Raw genomic sequence first — 20892 nt, 5'->3', positions numbered from 1 at the left:
TGAATCTACGCACGAGCAGGAAGGGTAGGGCTGTACCAGATGCCACCTCTCCTACCAGAAGTACCAGATCCTAGTGACTTCCTACTTCCTGTGGAAGCTTTTGGAAAAGCAAGGCTGGTAGTCCTAGTGGTTTTTTTGGTTTGTTTGTTTGTTTGTTTGTTTTCTTTTCCCTGTCAAAATTCCCATTTGAATAATGCCGTTTCACTCCTCTTTTTCCTTTTCTCATTAAGATATCTTCTATACTCTGACCTGCTGGCTGTAGTTCTGCTTTTAGACATGTCTGCCATGTTATACCATGTGACATTATACCTGCACAGAGGTAGGTGAAACTACTCTTTTTAAAGTACTCTTTTTAGGTTAAAGGTACTGTAATTAGTGTGCCACCTCACTGATGAGTAGTCTGAAGAAATGCGGCAGCTCTTCCTAACATAGCTCTTCTAATGCCTAAAGGCATTCTGGTTTAAAAAAAACACCTGAATGACTGAAGGCTCCAGCTTGTTTGATTTTACTGTTGCTTCTATTACAGGTAGGAATTAGTGCTGGCTATCTCAGGTACAAGGGAACTTCATCATGCTATGTTTTGGCATTACTCACTGAGAGAACAGTAATTACGGAGTCGCAGGTAGCGGCAGAACATCACTGCACGTAAGTGAGCACTACTTCAACATCTGTTCAACATACAGAGTCATGACAGTTCAATGTAAAAGCTGTTGACAGCAAGCTAAAGCTGTGTTTGGATTGGGTCCACACGTTAAATTTATCAGTCATCAAAGGTAAATGTATGGGTGTGTGACAGCATTAGGATGTAGATTTGACTTCTCAAATATACTTTTGACTTAAATGTTTTTCCTTTTAAATTTTCTGTTGACTCAGAGTTTAATCTGTTTTATAGCTGTATTTGTGTGTCCTGCTAGCGGTTATTCTGCTAGTGGCTTCATTAGAGGTAATCCAGAAAGAACATCTGTTTCAAGTTTATAGTCTAAGTCATGGAAGGATATCTGATCCTGTAAGTAGGGAAACACGGAATTTACCCAGGAAAGCAGCACAACAGGCCAAAATGCTGTCAATTTGACATATTCTACTTTACCAACTCCACATTCCGTGTGCAACAGCAACAAAAAAGCCAGGGCTATGAGAACTTAGTGCTGCTTCTGAAGAGGACAATAATCTGAAATTAGTCATGCCTATATGCTTCTTTCTCTCCCTCTCTCTCCCCACTCCCCCCATCCCGATGAGAGAAACTCTATTTTCAAACCTTTGCTTCTGCCCCCTCAAAACCTTCCACAGGACTCCTACAACAACACAAAGTCAGAAAAATTAGTTGTTTCAGTATAATATTGGAGATGCGATTTTTCAATAGTTGCATCAGTATTTCTTCAATGTAAATGAATTTGTCTCCTCTCTGATCCATGCTGTTTGCAATTCACAGTGCCTGGCTGCAGACTGAAAATACGGCATCTTGCAAGTGACAGTCAATTCTGATTTCTTAACAAGTGCCTGTTTGTGCTGGCTGTCAGTGCACTGAGTTCTGTGCAAAGCGATTCCAATGTGGGTAATAAGGGGAGCTGCACAGATGGTGGTACATGGATCCTTTTCCTGTGCAGAAGCCCACATCAAAATTCTAGCAGTGGAAAACCTGACATGGTTTCTGTGATATCGCCCTCCTTTTTGGGGGTGTTTGTCCTCTCCCTGCGTAGAGCTAAGTGATCTCTGCAGACAACTATTTGTCCTTATGGTTCATAAAAACAGTCTGGAAGATGAAAATATTTTGAAAAATTTCAGTAAGTATCAGATATCTTTGAGATGATCTGATTAAGGAATATTCCATCTCTCATTCTTAACACACCCATTCTAAATATCACCCTTTGGAAGTTGCAAAATGCCATCATAGCAGCAGGTCTATTTTTCAACATCAGAATAGAAGTGTATCCAGCAAAGTGAACTTAAACACATTGCCAGGTGTCTTTGGTTATATGTGCAAAATAATCTTTTAAACAGAGAAAACAAGTTATTGCCCTTCTGTAGTTCTTGCTTTATTCTTTGCAAGAAACACACCATCCTGGGAGATGGGGCTGATCTCTGGTGAAGTGGAATGCTTTATTATGGCATCCCCTTTCCAGAATACCACCCAAGCAGTGTTGGACCCCACAGACAGTGGTTTGTCTTGAGAAGGAGTTGCTGTTGCTGTCAGTAGTTTCTATTAACATGGTTCTTTATGCTTTTCCAAATACTGAAAACAGCTGTGGTTAAGTTAGTAAACAGAGGAGAAATTCTAATTTACCAGATAAAAACTTTGTAGCAGTCTACTAAACTAATGCTCAGTAGCTCATTAGTAGATAGCAGCAAATACAGAGTATCTTGACCATGGGCTACAACTTCATCTGTACACTGAGCCACCATGGGAGGCCTCTGTTCGTACACTTTCTTCCGTTCAGCAGGTGAAATGCAGATTTAAAGGCTTATTCTCTCATTTGGCTGGTAAGCACAAGGCCTGGAATAAAAGTAGAGGTACCTTCAGCAATATCTATAATCTGAGGACAGTCTGCATCATCTGCTGCACACTGAAGTGGGCAAGGACCTGGATACTAGCTGGGAATATTCTGGTAGCCTGGCTGTGCCGTAACACGCTTGTACCTCTGTCTGTGAACGTGTATGAATGTGCAACATACCCGGTTTTTGTCCAAAGGTGGTGTGCTGGGGGACACACGTCAGCACCTTGTTATCCAACAAGTGACAAGTTAGCAGTGTGTTTTCTCATAGTGATTTTCACAGTGAATGTATTATAGCATTAATAGGAATTTTGCTTACAGAGGACGCTCAGGTTGGGGTAATAGACTTAATTGCCATTTGGAGTTTGGAGACAGCTGTGTGGTCAATTTGTTATATCCTCCTAGATTTTTTGAAAGTGAGATCAGCTTTTCTGCTAGTATAAGGGAGGAAAAAACTAGTAAAAGCAAAGCAAGTTCTTTTTGTGGTCAAAACAGAATGTAGGATATTTCTTCCTGATGCTTAACTATAAGGAAATGTTAAAAGCACTAAAATAACAGACTACGTGCTTAAACTTACTTATTATCTCTTCCTAGATTGTGACCTAGTAACCCTCAAATGTCTATTACCACTTTTTTAAATAGGAAGATTTGCAGATGCAAGTCTTATGGGGTGAGGGGAATTGAAACTTCCCAAAGTGTGTGATTAGTACCTACCCGGAACTACAGCAAGCAGTGACCAAGACTATTTGTGATGATTTGGTGGAAGGGTATAAAGCCAAGTTTTGCCTCCTCTTGTATGTTCTGTTTTCCATCTGAAGAACTTCTAGCTAAGAAAAACACTTTCCATTTTGTCCTTGTAAGATTTTTGTGTTTTTTTCAGTCATTTTTCAGTGCACCAAACAACACATGTACTTGTCTCCTTTTGGAAATGTGCTATGGCTCCATGCCTTTCCTGTTAGAGGAATTTGACAAATTGCTACCTTTCCCCGCTTGTACCACCTTTTGCCAACCTGCACCACAGAGACAGTTTGCTCCAGAATGAAAGATGATAACTGTTCCTACACAGTGTTATTAGCAGTGGGCTCATGTCCTCCAAGTGCTGAGATTTCGAGACGCAGGTATTTAATGCCAGGTGTTTGGAACTTTTATTTTGTGACTTACCAACTGGCTGTTGCCTTTAAAAGTCCCCACCTGCAGATGGTTAAAGGGACCAAATAAAACATAGAGCAAAAAGTTTTACGTTTTTCCTCTGAGAATGGTTAGGAAGTTGAAGAGATGACTTTCCCACGTAACATGTGCTGCCCATTGATGGAGATGACTGAAAAGATGGCTGCAGATCCCCAGGAGTTAATGTTTCCCCTTCCTACCGTACCAGTCCAACATTTGCAAAGTTGGTTTCACCCTATTAAAAATAGGAGAAGATGCAAAGGCTCAAGGCAGATGGAACTAACCTTTTACGTACTGTGAGGGCTTTGATTTTAGCATAATAGTATAGGGGGATCTTGAAGCCATTATGTTTGGTTGTTCTTGTGTCAACATCATAGGTGCTTGGTCGATTGGTTTGACCTGACTTCTAGCTTTGTATAAAACTTCATTTTGCAGTCTAAACATCACTTTGAGTTATTGCTATTACAGACTTTGAATGGATTTGAATTTGAATTTGAATTTCCTCCGTTTGAATGGAGGAACTATGGGCTTGGGGTTTTGTTGTCATACCTGGTGTTTACATGCTCTGGATCCATCTGGTCTTTTGAAGTCAAGACTATTAGATATTAAAGAATACCTTAACCAGACAATAGCCATCAATCCAGTTGGGCTGGAGCTGTTCCAGATTTTCTCTCTCTCCAAAAGTGCAGATGTCTTGCTTCTGCATTGCAAGGCTGTTTTCAGCTGGCTGTGATTCAGATACAAGACTTCCAGATGTCGTTGCAGGATACCGTGGTGAGACTGCCTTTCTGTCTTCCAATATTTAATCATGGAAGATGAAAGGAAGATAGTATCTTGTTTTGGCAACATATCACATGCTCTGATTCCTAGTTTTATTACATCTTACTTGCTAGACCATGGCAGAAAATGACTGTAAAAAGCAAAGGTGTTTCTTTTCTGCTAGCAAGGTTGAAACCAGATGTGCAAAAATTTGATGGCAACACTGAATAGATATGACTAGCTAGAAACATGGGTTAAATGACTTATAACGGTGGGTTGGAGTGAGAAGGCTTAATTCTCATATGTTATTTTTATGGGGACACTATTCATTAATGTTCAGAAGCCCTCAATTTACTGTTTAAAAAGTATATTTAGCAACTGTGGAAATAACCTAAAGGGAATAATATGAACCCTCTCTTTGGGAAAGGAAAGGGAGAAAAGTGTGCCTGTTACTTCACTTGTGATGGCATACAACATTTCTTAAAATCTTAGGGATCTGTTTGCTTCAGTACCTTAAATATGTAAAGTGAAGAATAAAACTAATGCTAAATGGAATGCAATAAAGTCACTGTCAGATGAACTGGCAGTCTTTTTGTGTTTGCATGTGAATGTTGCATGTTTTTAAAATGTTACATATAAATAACTAAATAGAGGTGGTAGTCATATGAAAAGCTATCATATCCCTCTATTAGCTTGTCTGGTACCAGAGTTAGTGCTCAGTTTTAAGTATGGAGTTCAGCCTGCCAGGCAGAACAAATTTTTCTCAACACTTGGAAAGGAGAACCCCAGTTTTACTGGTGTCTTGACATATGTTTTACGTTCCTCAAATCCAAGAAACAAGCAACTTCCCTCCTTTCTTTGTGACAAGTTATAAGAAAAGATTTGGGCTGTTCTGTCCATGCTTTCAGCTTGGCGCAGGTAAACTCAGAAGGGAATGATCTGCACAAGTATTCTGCAATTACTCAGCACCTCTAAAAGTCAATCTTGCAGTAAACTGTGTGCTAGACCTTGCAGTGAGCTCTGTGCAGCTACGTTTGATCTTCAGACCCATAAATCATAGGTCATCTTGGTGCATTCAGATTCTTAGTGCAGGTTTATAGGTGGACAGGTACAAGAAATATTCTCCAATACTATTTCCCAATGTTTTTGGCCAACAGGTACCCAATACCTTATGGATGACAGAAAGATTTTATCAATAATTGTATTTACCTGGCTTTCTTGTTCAAGGGTATCCCTCTCCCAACACCTCTGCTGATGAATCCTTTAAAATTGATCACATTGTCTGTAATGTGTATGTATTACTGTAAACACACACACAAAAAAAACCCCTAAACCCTGAAAGCCTTAATGGTAGACAAAGAAAAACAAACACAGCATGTTGTGTTTAGGGACAGCGCTGTCTGTCCAAAAAACATGGTCATGGAGGAGAGGAACCTGGAAAGCTGCCAAAGAGTTAGGGTGGCTGCACTTCAGAAAGGAGGCAAAGACATGAATGTTCTCAGCCAGTGAGCAAAAGTCTTCTCTTTCTGCATTTCAGACTGCATTTTTTTTTGTATCTGTGAGTCGATCTCCCAAGCAATGCACTGGGTGCAGCCTTCTCACTTCCTTTGTTCTATTGTGGTAGGTCACATAATGTTCAAATGACACTCAGGGATCCTGATGTGTGTTTGTGTCTCTTCGACACCATCAGTGCCATTTACAGATCCTGAAAACAAAGATTAATCTTTAGGCTTTTGAATCATATCTGTAACTTTTAATGGTGGATTGTAGCCATTCCTCTGTAACGTACTTTCTAGCTTAATTCAGTACAAAAAGAGTAAACTAGTGTTCTGAGATTATTGCCTGCTGAGTACGTTGGGTGTGTGATGTTTGGCTGCTCTGCAGAAACAACCCTAATAAATTGAAAGCTGATTGAAATACAAGGTTAGCATGTACTTTTGCACAGAGAAGAAATTGTCTTGGTTAATTTGCACAACAAATTGAAGATGTGATAGTGGTGTGGTTGGTGTACCCATGCTAACTTTAATCCAAGTGGCACAGGTAACACGTGGTCAGAGGAATTGATAGTGTAGGCAAGCAGCAGGGTATGTGTGCAAGGCTGCTGTGCTGTCGTATGCTGTATGTTGGCCTGTGATGAAGTCTCTGCTGCTTGCTTTCTGCTGCTGCTGTGGTTACCTGCCTTAGCTATGTCAATGCTGTTACAAGTGTGTCTGCCACGGGATCTTGCACTTTCCTGTTGCTGTGTGTGTGGATGGCTGAAGTCCCAGCATCTTTAACATTTCGAACTGAACATACAGGAACTGGATGAAAGTAAAAAGAAAACACTTGCTTATCTTGATGGTTTTTATGGGTGTAAAGCTTCCATGAGTGTTGCTGCACAGAAGGGGGTATTGTCTTTTAAACAATCAGCCACATCAGGTTTCTTGCAGTCTCTGCACTTTCCTTCTTTATACTGAATCAGGGGGGCTCTGCATGCTACAGTCGAGCTGCACTGGATGTGCTAGTATGACCCTAAGTGGGAGCAGGCTGAGGTGGGATTAAGGTTCACTGAATTGTCATTGATGAATTGGCATCTGTCAGTCTTGGGAACTTGCTTGGAAAGGATGCAATCAGAGCAGCCCCGTAGGGGATGTCCTCTCTTCATCCATAAGAGTTTGGGATTTGTATTACAGCATCTGGGTTTTGTGAGACCAGTGCAATTTTGTTCTCTTACTTTTTAAATCTTGCATAGAAAATAAGAATTGTCTTATTTCAATAAAGCACAAAGTACTGTCATAACAAGACATTGCTAATTACTTGCTTTTGGGTGTAGTTCTATGATACCGTCTGTTATAAATGCTGGCTGCCTACATGAACAGGAAATAAATTGGTATTGTCTCTGCTCCACAGAACTAAAATTCAGCATATCTAAGTATTTAAATTATTGCATTATTCTATTGCATGGCTGCCTGCATCACTCAAATAAAGGAACTGCAGCAATGTAGCCAAGAAAACTTTAATAAAAGCATTTGCTTGAACAGCGCCGTGTTGGATATAGTCCACCAGAATAAAAGCAGTTTGGGGCTGTAGTGTCTTCTGTCAATGTTAAACACATTGTGAATGTTTTTGACAAGAAGCCTGCCAAATCCAACCACCTCTGGACAGCCAGCATGTCAGAGCATTTCCAAGTGAGACATATCATCCTGTCCTGGACTGATAGCTTTGGATAATCCCCTAATCCAAGTGATCGCTTAAATGCTGCAGCCTATTTAGTTTTGCTCAGTCTAGGACGACTTGCTGCTGGAGAGCTCAGGGTGAATTTTAAAAAAAAAAAAAAAGACTGCAGCTGAATAAATGAATTTAACTCCAGCTGTCTAGGGTCCAGGCTGGATTTACGGATGTGATGTCCTAATGCTGTATTGCTCTGTTAGAGACAGCTCCTGAGCTCTGTTGTTCCTCTGACTTCTGGGATTTTTGCTGAGGCTCTCAAAGAGAAGGTGCCATGAAGAAGGCAGCTTGGCGTCGGTTTAGCTCTGAGGACACTGAAGCTCTTGCTTGTCCTTGTGTCTGATAGGAGTAGTCATGGACTACTTGCTCTCCACATGGACTGCCATCACTACCTCCTTGCAATGGGGCCAGACCACTTCCCACACTCTATAGATATATGCAGTAGCCAAAGAACAATTGAGAAGCATTTCCTTTAGCTGTCTGTGTGATGGTAGAGCACAATTATTTTCTTTGCACTCTTGAACTGCAAAAAAAAGGGTAAGTTGAAAGGCCTGCTTGGAGGATGCTCTGGAGTGGAGCATTTCAGCTAAGGCAGCTGTCCAGTTACTGCTTGTGAAACAGCGTCACGTCAGGATTGTTGCTTTTGCCTTTGTTTTGAGGTTTGTGGAGAAAGATAGGCACCGGGGCTGTGCTTTAGAGTCCCAGTCTGCTTCCTGGCCTCTGCCTCCCACCAAGAGAGGCGGGTGATGTCCCCTGCACCTGGGCTGGGCTGGCAGCGGAACAGAGCTCTGCCCCGGAGAGGGCGAGCACTGCCCGGAGCCCGCCTGTACCTTGGGCAACTGGAGCCTGCTCTTCCTCTTCTCCCAGCTTTTGTGTGGCAACATGCTTGTTTAATCCTTTCTGTTGTTGGCCAAGGAAAGTTACCGCTTGGGCTCACAATTGAGAACGTGAAGAAACAAAAGACTCATTGCTCTCACTTTTTTCCTCCCTTTTCCTGGCTCCACTCTTTATTGTTCTGAGAATGGAGAGCCTCCTTCCCCCCCCTCCAAGAATTACAACCATTTTTTTGTTTTGTTTGTCTTTTACAGATCAATTTTGTAGCCTGTCAACTGTTTGCACTTTTGGCTGCATTTTGGTTTCGTATTTACTTGGGTCCCAGTCATGCCAGCTCTGCTGTTCGCCATGCATTTGCCACACTCTTTGGAATATACTTTGCTGTCTTCTGCTTTGGGTGGTGAGTATTTAGTCACCATGTAGACAAAGCTTGGGTAAAAATATTTTTAAACTTCATATGAGCTTTTCTGGATTACATCATTTTAGTCTTAAAGCATTTTCTATGTTACCCTAAAAAAACCCCAGAAATTCCTAACCAGCATAACTGTCCCAAACCCTGAAAGTAAAATGGGCCATGAAACTATTTGTAAGTGAGGTATTTAATCTGTGGTGTTTGTGCTGGAAGTTAAAGCCACACCAGTCTGCTGTGAAGATGCCTCTTTTGGAAAAGATGTGGCCAGTTGGAATGTGCACTTTGAACCAGGCTGCTCTTTCTCTCAGTGAAACACATTGACAATATCTTGTCAATAAGTATTAATCTATGTTGGATATTCAGGCTATAAAGATATCATTGTGATAATCCATGTTTACAGATACTCTGATATGACATCACATGTATGTCATTTGCATGGAAAAATATTCCCTTGCTCTGAACTGCGAGACCTTTCAAGTCACATAGAAATTATCTAAATACTCACTTTGTTGTCTTCAAGGTATTCCATTCATCTTTTTGTCCTGGTGATGATGAACTATGGCATTATGAATATGGCAAGTATTCCCAACATCCACAGGTGAGCTGATGTGACTGCAAGTCTGGAGCTGACAACTTCTCTCCTTTCATGGAGAAGCATGAGGGTTTTTTAGGGCCACCTTCTCTTCTTTCCTGCTTTTATTTCTCAGTTACTTGCAGGAGCTTTGTTCATTCAGTTACAGAAGCAGCTGTAATCTCAATTTGTGGTTTTTCATTGACATATTGCATTTCCCTACAAGATTACTGGCCTCAAAAGGTGGCTTTTGCAGACTTAATAATTTATGCCCAAATTCTGGTTTCTTAAACATAATGAAGTCATATTCTCCTTGGTCTTGTGTCCTTGAGGATTGCTTTTGATAATCCTTTTTAATGTGTTTTCCCCCTTGCTGTTTGGCCTTTAGGTATTTTCCACTTATTCTTGAGTTAGGTAGTTCAAATAAGGTCACTGTGGCAGCTTAACTTAGTGATCTACAAAATTAAGTCTTGTATTTGGTACTGGGCTTTGATCTTGAAAAAGTAGAAAGTACCAGAAATATCACTGATTGAAGCAGAAGCTTATGGCATTATCATGAGAAGGTCTCCACCATGGGATCTTTCTTGTCCCTATACAAATGTCTCAGAGGAAGGAAGACACCTAAGACTCCTAAAGTGCTTTGTCAAATGAGTGCTTTCCTGGCCAAAAGACAAAAAGCACTTTCTTATGAAAATGAAAACTACATGGTCGTTATATCTGCTTCTTTCACTGATTAAGAGGAAGTTCATGTGGAAGAACTTCCCTGCTCAGTCACTGAGCCTTCTCGTGTGGGTACCATAGTCTCAGAGTTCAGCTTGTGGGAGTTTTTAAAATTGTGTAGGTGGAGTCATTTGCTTCCCATCAGTCTGCACAAATAGGAATTTTTATTTGTAAAACTGCTACTTTATACCAGGCTAGAAGGATGAGCTGGCAGTTTTTCCTACCTCTTTACTTTTGTGTTGGTCTCCCTAACAGCATGTGGTTAATTCTGTGGTTTCGTTTGGGTGTGTTAAAGATGAATTCTATCTCTATGCTGTGTTGCTGTTTCTGTAGCTGCTGCTGAATGCTCACATCCACATCAGTCTGGGCTGGGGAATGGAAACCCTTTCTTTGCTTGTTTTCAGGGCCAGGGCTGTCTGAGGATCTGATGCTCAGATAATAATTTCCCCTTCTTTTTTATCACTTCCTGATGTGACCCCTCTCTGATAGCCAAATGGGAACCATCACTTATGATTTCTCTAGGATTGTTTAGAAGCGTGAACCATAAACAACGGGCCTGTCTCCAGCTGTCACTAGAATTTGGACCAGCAAGACAGGTGTTAATCAAAGAGGTTTTCTCTGTCCCCTCAGCAAGTGCAAAGCCCAGAACTCCAGTAATTAATAATTTTAAAAAATTAAATAATTGGACAATGTTTATCAAAAAAATGCCATCCAGAGAGCAGAAGGAAAAGGTGCTAAAAAATTCTATTATTTGTCTCCTCATCATTGTCCCTGCCTGTCACTTGGAGGAAATGCAGGAGTTACTGATTGTAGATCAGAGAAACCAAGTCCACAGAGGGAATCATCCAATACTTACTTATGTCTTCCTAGACAAGTTGAGATCGTGGCAGGGAAACTGGCACAGTCTCAACAGGAAAACCCCTCACTCTTACTGTTTAGCCATTTAGTCACAATGGGAAAAAATAGCTGTATACTGCAACACAAATTAAGCCGGTTCATATAATGTCACCCACTGCTTCAAGATAGTCATGTGTTGATTTGAGTCAATGTGAAATGGCAATCCAACATGCTGAAAAACCTTAGGAGAGCTGGCAGAAATGGGTTAGAACTTTTCTACTGTATTCCACTAGCCATAGCGGTGTGATTCAAAGTACATCCACATTATTAATTTTGGCAAAATAACAGTGTATTCAAGCTGCTTGAGAATAAGCTTGAAAAATGGCAGCTTAAGGGCTGAACCTATTCATACAGAGGGCCTGTAAGAGCACTGGATCCTTCATAGTGGGGCTCCAAGACTTGGCTTTTTTCCCCCCAAAACACAAGTGAAATTGAACAAATGAAAAAAAGAAACTACAGAGTTTCACCTGCTTGCTCCTTTCCTTGGTTATTTTCTGCTAGTTTGCTCTCTGGTTAGGCTGCTAGCCTTCAAGGCCTATAAATGGACAAATTAATCCAGCATCAAAATGCTGCCAGCTGCAGCAGCAATCCAGTACATCTCTCCCTGCTGGCCTCCCTTTCAATCTAGGTGCTTTACGCTTTAGCATTGAGGCTTATTTTAGATGCTTCGTCCCACCTATCACTGTTACATGTCTGAGCTGGGTGACTTGTCTTTGGAGGGATGCTTGCTGTTCTCTGTTGGTGAGAGGGAGCCTGAGGTCCTTGCTGAGGCTGGACTGGATGCCTGATCCAGATAAAATAAGTTAAGATCTGCTCTGAATCTCCTGATGAAGCTGTCATGTCCCCTCAGTCTGCCTTTCATCCAGTTGTTTACTGTGGGCCACGAGACCTGCAAGTTGCCTTGCGATCCATCACTGTCACTCACATTGCAGCTTATTAGTCTCCAGGGAGGAAAAACTCACTTGTTTTAAAGCCAGCCATGATTTGACAAAGGCCTGGCTTATTTTCAGTCATATGCTTACTCACCGTCTTGTCGGATTTCACCTTTAGTTCCCCACCATGATCAATCCTCCCATGGGTCTGGGGAGACCCTGCTTGGCAATGTGTGCTTACCAGCCTGCCTGACCTCCCATGGCTCAGCTCCGCTGGGTGTACAGGATGTGCGGTCTCATTCTGTAGTCTGTAGGTCTTTGCATCTTCTCCCCCATGTGGCTAGCTTCTGATGCAGGGGACACCAGTAGACCTGGTCCTGCCCTGTCCATGTGATGCAAGCCTGTCATTCTGGTGTCCCAGTTCTCCATTGCACTGTCTAGTTTGCTTCATGTAGTCTGTTTCCAAATATCCATCCACTTCGTACCTCCCCAGTATCCTTTCTTGCTCAGGTAAATACAGGGAGAATTTAGTTGTATGAAAGACTGCATCTGCCCCACCTAGACACTGCATCACTTCCAGTCCTCAGACCATTCAACCCTTAATATAGAAAGAGTCATGCTACTGTCCTGCCTACATAATTTTCTGATCATCTTGAAAAACAGAGAGTGAATTTGTCACACCCCACTTACTTCTTCAGTTGGACTCGATGATCTTAAAGGTCCTTTCCAATCTAAATGGTTCTGTGATTCTTCTGGAAGACGGCATATTTCAGCACGTAGAGCTGAAAAGATTAGTCTATGTATCATTATCTGCCTTTATACAGAACCACAGACTCACAGAATGGTAGGGATTGGAAGGGACCTTTGAAGATCATCTGGTCCAACTCCCCTGCCAAGGCAGGATCACCTAGAGCAGGTTGCACAGGAACGTGTCCAGTCGGGTTTTGAAGGCCTCCAGAGAAGGAAACTCCACAACCTCTCTGGGCAGCCTGTCCCATTGCTCCGTCACCCTCACAGTAAAGAAGTTTTTCCTCATGTTGAGGTGGAACTTCCTGTGCTGCAGTTTATGCCCATTGACCCTCGTCCTATCGCTGGGCACTACGAAAAGAGCCTGGCTCCATCGTCCTGACAGCCACCCTTCAGGTATTTATAGACACTGATAAAGTCCCCTCTCAGCCTTCTCTTCTCCAGACTAAACAGCCCCAGGTCTCTCAGCCTTTCCTCATACAAGAGATGTTCCAGACCCTTCATCATCCTTGTAGCCCTCCATTGGACTCTCTCCAAAAGTTCCCTGTCTCTCTTGAACTGGGGAGCCCAGAACTGGACACGATACTCCAGATGAGGCCTCACCAGCGCAGAGTAGAGGGGGAGGATAACCTCTCTTGACCTGCTGGTCACACTCTTACAAATTCAAAATCAGAAGAGAGAAAATATCTTAAACTTTAAATATTTTAGTTTCTGGTAGATCTGAGGAAGAGTTGTACATGTAGATAAAGAACATTTAGAGATGAAAAAGGCAGTGGATAATTTCAGTGATGCACATACAGTATCATCTAATTTCAAATACTTGAATCAGACAGAAATTTCAAAATAATATGTGAGAGTGGGAACTGAAATTGAAATGCTCAACTTGGAAGTGATCCTATTTCTTCTTTGCTTTCCCCCCCCCCCACCCCTGCAGTGTGAGGAGACACCTCTGTAATGTTTCAGCTGGACCATTTGAAAATTTCTGCCAGATCTTGTAACGTAGCTTCAGACTTGTTAACAACCTAATTTGCAAAAATGAGACTCCACTCCTAAACAAGCCCAAACCCAGTTTGAGTGATTCTGCTTCTTGTTGGTACTTGTGTTCGTAACTATGTATTCTGTATCTTATGTTTTTAGGTACTCCTTTGTCGTAGCTATGGGATACCTCACGTTGTGCCACATAAGCCGAATATACATATTTCATTATGGTATTCTCACTACAGATTTTTCCGGGTGAGTGAGTCTGCAAGCTGTGTCAATTAGTATGAGTTGAGTTCAGTATGTTTTAAGAATAATTTTTATCTTATCTGTGGAGCACCTTCAATTTTGTTTCCCTTAATCTTTTTCTAAGACTTTTTGGCGTGGTGTTTTTTTTTTGGTTTGGTTTGGTGGGGTTTTTTTTTGGTTTTTGGGGTTTTTTTTGGTTTTTTTAAGGAAGGAATAAACACTGTGATTTTTTTTGCATTGACTCATTGTTTCTGCTGTTTTCTTGCTAGGCACTATCTAGTTAGGAAGGTAGAGCTTGGTTAGCTAGACTTCCACCTAGAGCAGCCTGGGAGGATAAGTCTGCACAGTCGCTTGCTGGAGCTGGAGGAGCGCTTATAGCCCTGGTGAGCAGCATGGCTGGTGCTCTGGTCCCTGGTGGTCTGCCCCAAGAGGTGGGGTGGGCTGCTCTCCTCCCACCTTCCTAGGCACAGCTATTGGCTCTAGGTCATCCTTTCTCCCCATTCTGATTTATCTTGATGCCCCAGCTGGGAAGGTGTTTCCCACCCCAGGCACTCCAGTGGGCAGGAGGGGTGGACTTGGACAGGGGAGCTGGGTGGTGGGTGGGTAACCTGGGCAAAGAGACATGAGACCAGCTTTCGCTTTTGCCACTGGTCCTACTATGGGTTCTCTCAAGGGGGGCAGGTTGTGGCTGCTGTTTAAATAGCAGAACTTCTTATATGCCATGCATGTCTGTAGAACAGTGTTTTTCACATACGCTGTAGTCCCTATTTGATTTCACTGAAACAGTAGAGGATGCTTTGCAAAAATATAGACAGCTAACTTTATATATTTTGTTTATGAGAGGAAAGTATATTTTTGCATGATTTAAAAACTATGCTAATCTGTATTCCACTTGTTTAATTGAATGTCTTGAATACAGAGTAATTAGTAACATACTATGAAAAACCTTTGTAAACTGGCACAGTAAGTTACAGACGCCTCTTCCAAGCCTCTGTCTTCTTGTGGGCAACTGGAGTTTTTTGCTGTCTGTGTGCATGTGTCTCTGTGTGAGGTGGTGGTGAGTTGAAGCATTTAATTAAATTGTGGGGGGAAAGTTCTTCTGAGACTTGAGTTTTTTATTAGAGGAGGGGGCAAAAATGTGAACTCGTACATGTAGAGAAATTTATTTCTATATTTTTTCTGTGTTGTTTTTTTTTTAATACATAAAAGCATGTCCTAAAAGAGCATGACATACCAAGAAGCCTATAAAAGGGATTGGAATGCTATAGCTCTGTGTGTGTGTGAGACAGAGAGAGAAATACAAGAGAGCATGCTTTTCTGAATAGTGCATTCAGAAATGCACTGTGAGGTGTATTAGCTGTCTCCCTCTGAAGACACTTAATAAAGATCTAACTGAGACTGGGGGTGGAAGAAGAGCTTGGTTATTGTGGTGCTTGTTTGTATTATAGGCTAGATAGTATTTTCTGCTCTGTTGATGAAAAGGGAGCTACTCTTATCTAATGATGATCTTGAGGATAATAATGGTACTGAAAGAATAATACCTGAACTTACTCTGTTGTTTGATTTTTCTCCTGATGCTTCAAGATATAAACAGATTCCTAAACTTCAGTCAAACATAAAACTGCCAAGTGGTAAACAACTGGAAAATGTAGTATGGATATGAGCTACATCTTAATAGTATATTTTAAAAACTAAGAATAAATAAAAATATTGTAGTGCTAGTAATAAAAGTTTGCAATCCTAAGTGCTCAAACCCAGGTCAGCCTCATAAGTCTGTCTTCAAACCTGTTTTCCTCAGCTGTAAATACTGTGCCCACTGAGGCTTCATGCATACACCTAAACAGATGTGATGACCCAGAGAGACAAAATATACTCCCTGACCACAGTTTTACCATATATGAGCAGCAACTGAACCTCCTCTTGCTCCTTCTCCCATGTGTGATGGTTCCACATCTATTGCATGTAGTAGTAGGGAAGCATTCAAACAGGCTTCTGGCTGGAAGGATGGCCTTAAAGTTCTCGCTCAGGACTTCAGAAACAACTGAGACAGAATCCATGGAGCGATCCTCATCTCCCTCCAGCCTCCCATCCTTCTAGGCAAACGTGGCTGGGAATATACACTGAGAAGACAAAACACTGGATTTAAGGGAATCTTTAAGAGGGAGGAAAAAGCCTGTCATCTACTGACTTGTATTTGAGGTCTCAGTATCCCCTAAGTCTCTGGTGATATTTGATTGCAAGGAGGAAGTTTTAATCCACATCAAATAGGCACGTAGCCAGTTCTAGTGCCGTCAGCTTTCCAGTGTTGGTTCCCTGAAGTGATGAGCCAGATGTTAAATGTGTTTCCTAGTGTCGGTGCTGAAAGCTGGCATACCTCATTTGCTTGCTTGACCTGCTTTGTGCACTTAACAGTTTGCATGCATAACCCTTGTGTGCTTGCAAATATATTTTTTTGGTTCTTTAGTAATAGTTGGTTGTGCTATTTGGAGTCCCACCATTTTGAGAACACAGCTGGTAAAATATAGGTAGAGATGGAGAGGGAACAAGGTAACTTTTGATTCATGTCTTAAATAAACTGGAAAGTAGAAAATCAAACTGTGACTCACCACTTCAAGGTTAAGTAGTATGGAAACTTGTTCTCTACTGATGGCTAGTTAATTCTTATAACTCATGCAAGGGATAGGTTTGGTCACTGACTCCCACAATTAAAACTGTACGCAAGCTGCTTGCAGCAATTTGTTTCATGTATTGCATAGTACTTAGGTGAAAAGTCCATTTTTTTTAAACTACGTGCCAGGTTTTAATGAAAACCAGTTACAGTTTGCCACACGTTAATTTTAATTACTTTTAAAAAATGTATATGTATTTTATCAAAGTTCTTTATATTATTCCACAAAAATTTAACGACATAATTTAGGACTTTTCTCCAGACTACTTTCTCAAAAAAACTATTCATTTTTGAATACTAACTGTAAAATAACTGAATGCTGTGCTTCCCCCTTAAATCAGTCTTTGAGAGAAATGTGCATATTTTATTTTGCTTGGTTTGCCAAGGCATTTATACATTGTACTCAGGAATACTAAACCTTAACTCTTTCTCTCTTTTTCTCTCTCTTATTTTTTCTTCTTTATGCTAAGAGGATTATGCTGGTAAGTTGCCTGGTTTCTATACAACTTTATAAAAATGGTGATGCTAACATACAGTTTGGGTTTTTTTCTTTGTATCACAGGCTCAGACTAATTATAGTAATATTATGGCTTTAGGGAGAAATTAGTTTAAAATAAATCAAGGTATCTTGATTGGAATTTTTGGAAACTAGTAATAGATATGGTTTCAATCTAGCAAGCTGCATCAACAAATGCCATATGCATATCATCATCTGGATGGAATTCAGAGAAGCTTCTCATCCGTATGAAGTTGTGTCTGCTTTAATCCTCTGCTTGATTAAGACCATAGAGCTTTTTGGTTTCCTCTTTGAATTCTTGCTGTGTCTGAGCAAAACTTCCTAATATTGCAGCTCATTCGGTGAATGCCAGGGAATGATCCTGCATATGTGAGTTTCTTGGTGCCATTCCTCACAGAAAAGAAACTCAGTTTGTGAAATCGCCACGCACACTGGCATCGCTTTCAATCCTTTGTTGGACTTAGAGAGACCAGAGCTGAATTCAGGTCGACTTGAGCAGTTTTCCTCCCTATAGATGTCAAATCTGTACCTTTTACATGAGTGGACATCGCTCTCCAGAAGGATCGGACATCTTTATGTGTTCGCTCTTTCCCAAGTGCAGAAGGGCAGCAGCATTCTCAGCAAACTGCTTAGAAAGGGATGGCCATTGAAAGAGCCCTCTCGAAAAGCCACATAAGCAGATACTTTAGTAACAAGTGTCACTTCAGGCACTGAGTTTTTGTTCGGTGGTTAGTGCTTTGTTGCTGGTTTTTCCCCTCTCGGTGGCTTAGTATCAACCACAAAAGAAAGGAACAAAGGTACAACAGCCCTTTTGAACAAAGGTACAACAGCCCTTTTTTACAAAGGAAATACATTTGCTGGTGGAAACACAGATGTACTCTGTTGCTGTGTTTAAACACAATGCAGAAAAACCAACTGGTCCTGCGAGTTGAGTTGGTTATTTTTATTTTCTTGCCTTTTAAACGTATGATGTGCAATACGTTGTTGCAGTGTATGTTCCAGCAGCTCTGGGTAGCTTTAGTCCCCAGAGGCCACACAGCAGGGCACGTGCGGGGCGAGTAAGTTCAGTCGGTCTTCCGTGCCCACTCGCTGCTTGACTGCTCTGCTGGGTGTTTGTCCGCTTGAAACTGCACTGAGATTCACTTACCATTGGTTACACAGAACCCCTGCAAGAGCTGCAATGTGGGAATTAACCAAAATTCAAGCAGGCAGTCATTACTAGAGAGTTCCACACATCTAGTGCATCCCAGGACACTTCTCCAGCAGTAAATACTCTTTTAAGTGAAACGCTTCTGTCATGAAGGTGTAAGAAATGCTCCTTGAGAGCTTTCAACAAAAAAAATGCGTGAAGCAAATTGGAGGGATGGACGTGTTCAGTGAAGTATTTTTCTTCTGTGTGCTTCAGCACTTCTTCATTTTGCTGTCAAAAGCAGAAGTAGGAGCCCGCTGCCAGTGAAGCCGTTGTGGCGTCCCTGGCTCGGCCGTCCCCTCGGCAGCATGTTTAATGTCGTAGCAGAGTGTGACTGCGTGAACTTCTCATCATGGCTTCAGGGCTAAAGACATAAACCTGAAATAAATGTTTGCCGATTTGCACTCTTGTCTGCAATGAGCCTTTTGACTCCACCTCCTCTCTTAGTGAAATCAGGTCAGTGGAAACTATTTCCAGCAAGCGTGTGCCAGGCTCCTCCACGGGATTACCTAAGGTCAGGCAGGCTCTGCTTGGTAAACGTCTTTTCTCTCGTAAGCGTCGAAGCTGGCTCAGTGCAGAAGCCAGGCTGTGATACAGGGAGGATCCCCACCGCAGGCTACAAACCGATGCTGACATCTTTAGTTTCACTGACCGGTGCTTCTGTGCCAGTTTCTTTCACTGGGACAAGCCAGGTTTAAAAATGACATTTAACTGGTATGTTTTCATTTGGAAGGTTTAATTAGGGGGGTAAAGCCCTCTATTCAGCATTCTCTGTAAGCTGCTGCATCTTTGTCATCTTGTGTTATTTTTCAAGGCATCTAATTTAAGGTAAAGACAGTTTCGGGTTTGGGGTTTTTTATTTGCTGAAACTTCCTATTTCATACTGACTTCTGGGAGCAATTTCTTGATGTTTTGTTGGTTGTGTTTTTTTAAATTAAACGTTGGCCACTATAGTTTGTGTGTAGGAGGTACAATGCAGCTACAACCTGAGGGTAAAATCTTAGCCAATATATAAAACATAGAGGGGCAAAAAAAGTCACAGTACCACAGGTAAATCAAATTCTGTGTTTCTGTGCTGGTGTGTAACTAGTGCTTAGTAGGTGAAGAGGAGAGGATGTGGAATCACCACTCTGCATGTGGCTGCAAAGCAATTGGAAGGTGTTCAAATACGATGGAGTTCAAGCCATTTAGGCTTTTTAAATATGTTTCATTTCAAATGCTTCCTTACTAGGGGAAGGCTTTCGTGCCTCATCTGCAAATGCAAGTATAGTAGGTAGATTTTCTTTTTAAGTTCAACCTAATAATTTGGCCCACTCCAGTAAGCTATGCATCTCAAAATTTGGGAGAAGGAAAGGTTATCAGAAGTTTTATAGTTTTGTTAACTCCCTTTCTTGTTTGTAGCACTGCTGACTTTTTCCAGTAGAGTCTAAAGTTTAAAATATTATCATGTTGGAAACAGTTGACTATACGTGATATGATGCTGTATTTTGTGTATTAATTTACGCAATGTTTTATTGCTGTTTAAAATTAGAGCTTGCCTGAAAGCCTGACTAGAAATGACAATTGGATACTCTGATATTGCCAAGTTTAATAACCAAAACTCACATGTGTATTTAGGAAATGATGATACAATTTTTTCCCCTTAAATTAAATGTATTTTTCTTATTTAATTTTTAATATTGTTTCAAGACTTCAAATCCTCGCGCATTGCTCTGCAAATATGGGGGAAATGTGTATTTTTCATTCTGAAGAAACAAAAAGTCTTGCTCTGTGTGTGTGTGATGAGGAGAGACTGGTGAGTCCCCGGAGAGGAGTGGGACAGGTGTGGGTGTGCAGAAGGTGGGGGGCCTCCACACCCCAAAGGGGTGCCAGAAGGGAGAGCTCCAGTACTGCCATTGTTGTGCTCTGCCCTTTCCTGCAGCGAAGGCTTGGTCTTCCAGTGAGATCAAGTCAGTGGGGGAATGGTAGATGGGTGAGGAAGATGCTCCCTGTTCACCCAAAACCTTGCTTACCCTTTGTGTGAAGCACTTAACGATATCTGATACTCACCTTTTGAAAGATTTAGAGGGTGTCATCCCATTGCCACTGTAGAGCAGGTTTCCACCTTCCCGAGTAGGGTATAGAAGAGATGCATAGATAATAATGTGTAATACAGTGATGGCAGGAGAGAGAACTGAAGGTATCTCGGACGCACTTTGTGGGTCGCCCTCCCGCCCACAGTGTCAGCAGCGTCACTTTTGTGCTTGCTTGTCTCCTCTGGAGTTGGGATTTGAGGGCGACAGACCGTCTGTATTTTCTGGTTAAAATGCAGGAGAGGCAGACTTGTTCTGCCGGCTTACAGTGTGCCGTCAATGAGGCGATGAATCCCTAATAGAGATGAAGAGAACCACCCTCTTCTCTGTGCTTATGCGTTGTATGACTTCAGTGCAGGCTGCACTTCTGCTTCCCTCGGTTAATCAGCACGTCAGGATTGTTTGCATTTTGGTTCTCTCTGGCTTACAGTGGGGGGCCCAATTTTCTAAGACAAGTGTCTAAATTTAGGCACTTGAAGGCACACGGTTTTGGCTGTGAGCCTGAGTTCTAAAGTTTACCACTTCAATATTGGCATAAAATGCT

The 20892-nt window shown here is 41.7% G+C and overlaps 1 protein-coding gene across 1 annotated transcript in view; it reads left to right on the top strand.

The window, feature by feature from the left end:
* The window catches only part of MBOAT1 (membrane bound glycerophospholipid O-acyltransferase 1), a gene marked incomplete at both ends in the record, with an annotated part of 56169 nt that overhangs the window by 14808 nt on the left and 20469 nt on the right, over positions 1-20892 (top strand). Inside the window, 3 exons of the mRNA XM_082014682.1 lie at positions 8711-8856; positions 9389-9466; positions 13813-13908. Of these exons, the coding sequence (XP_081870808.1) occupies positions 8711-8856; positions 9389-9466; positions 13813-13908 (320 nt within the window). The remainder of the gene's footprint in view (positions 1-8710; positions 8857-9388; positions 9467-13812; positions 13909-20892) is intronic.

Source organism: Phaethon aethereus (genome assembly GCF_964289735.1).
Source record: "Phaethon aethereus genome assembly, chromosome: 2".
Lineage (NCBI taxonomy): Eukaryota > Metazoa > Chordata > Aves > Phaethontiformes > Phaethontidae > Phaethon > Phaethon aethereus.
The sequence above is the reverse complement of the archived record's forward strand: the minus strand, read 5'-3'. Positions and strand labels throughout refer to the sequence as shown.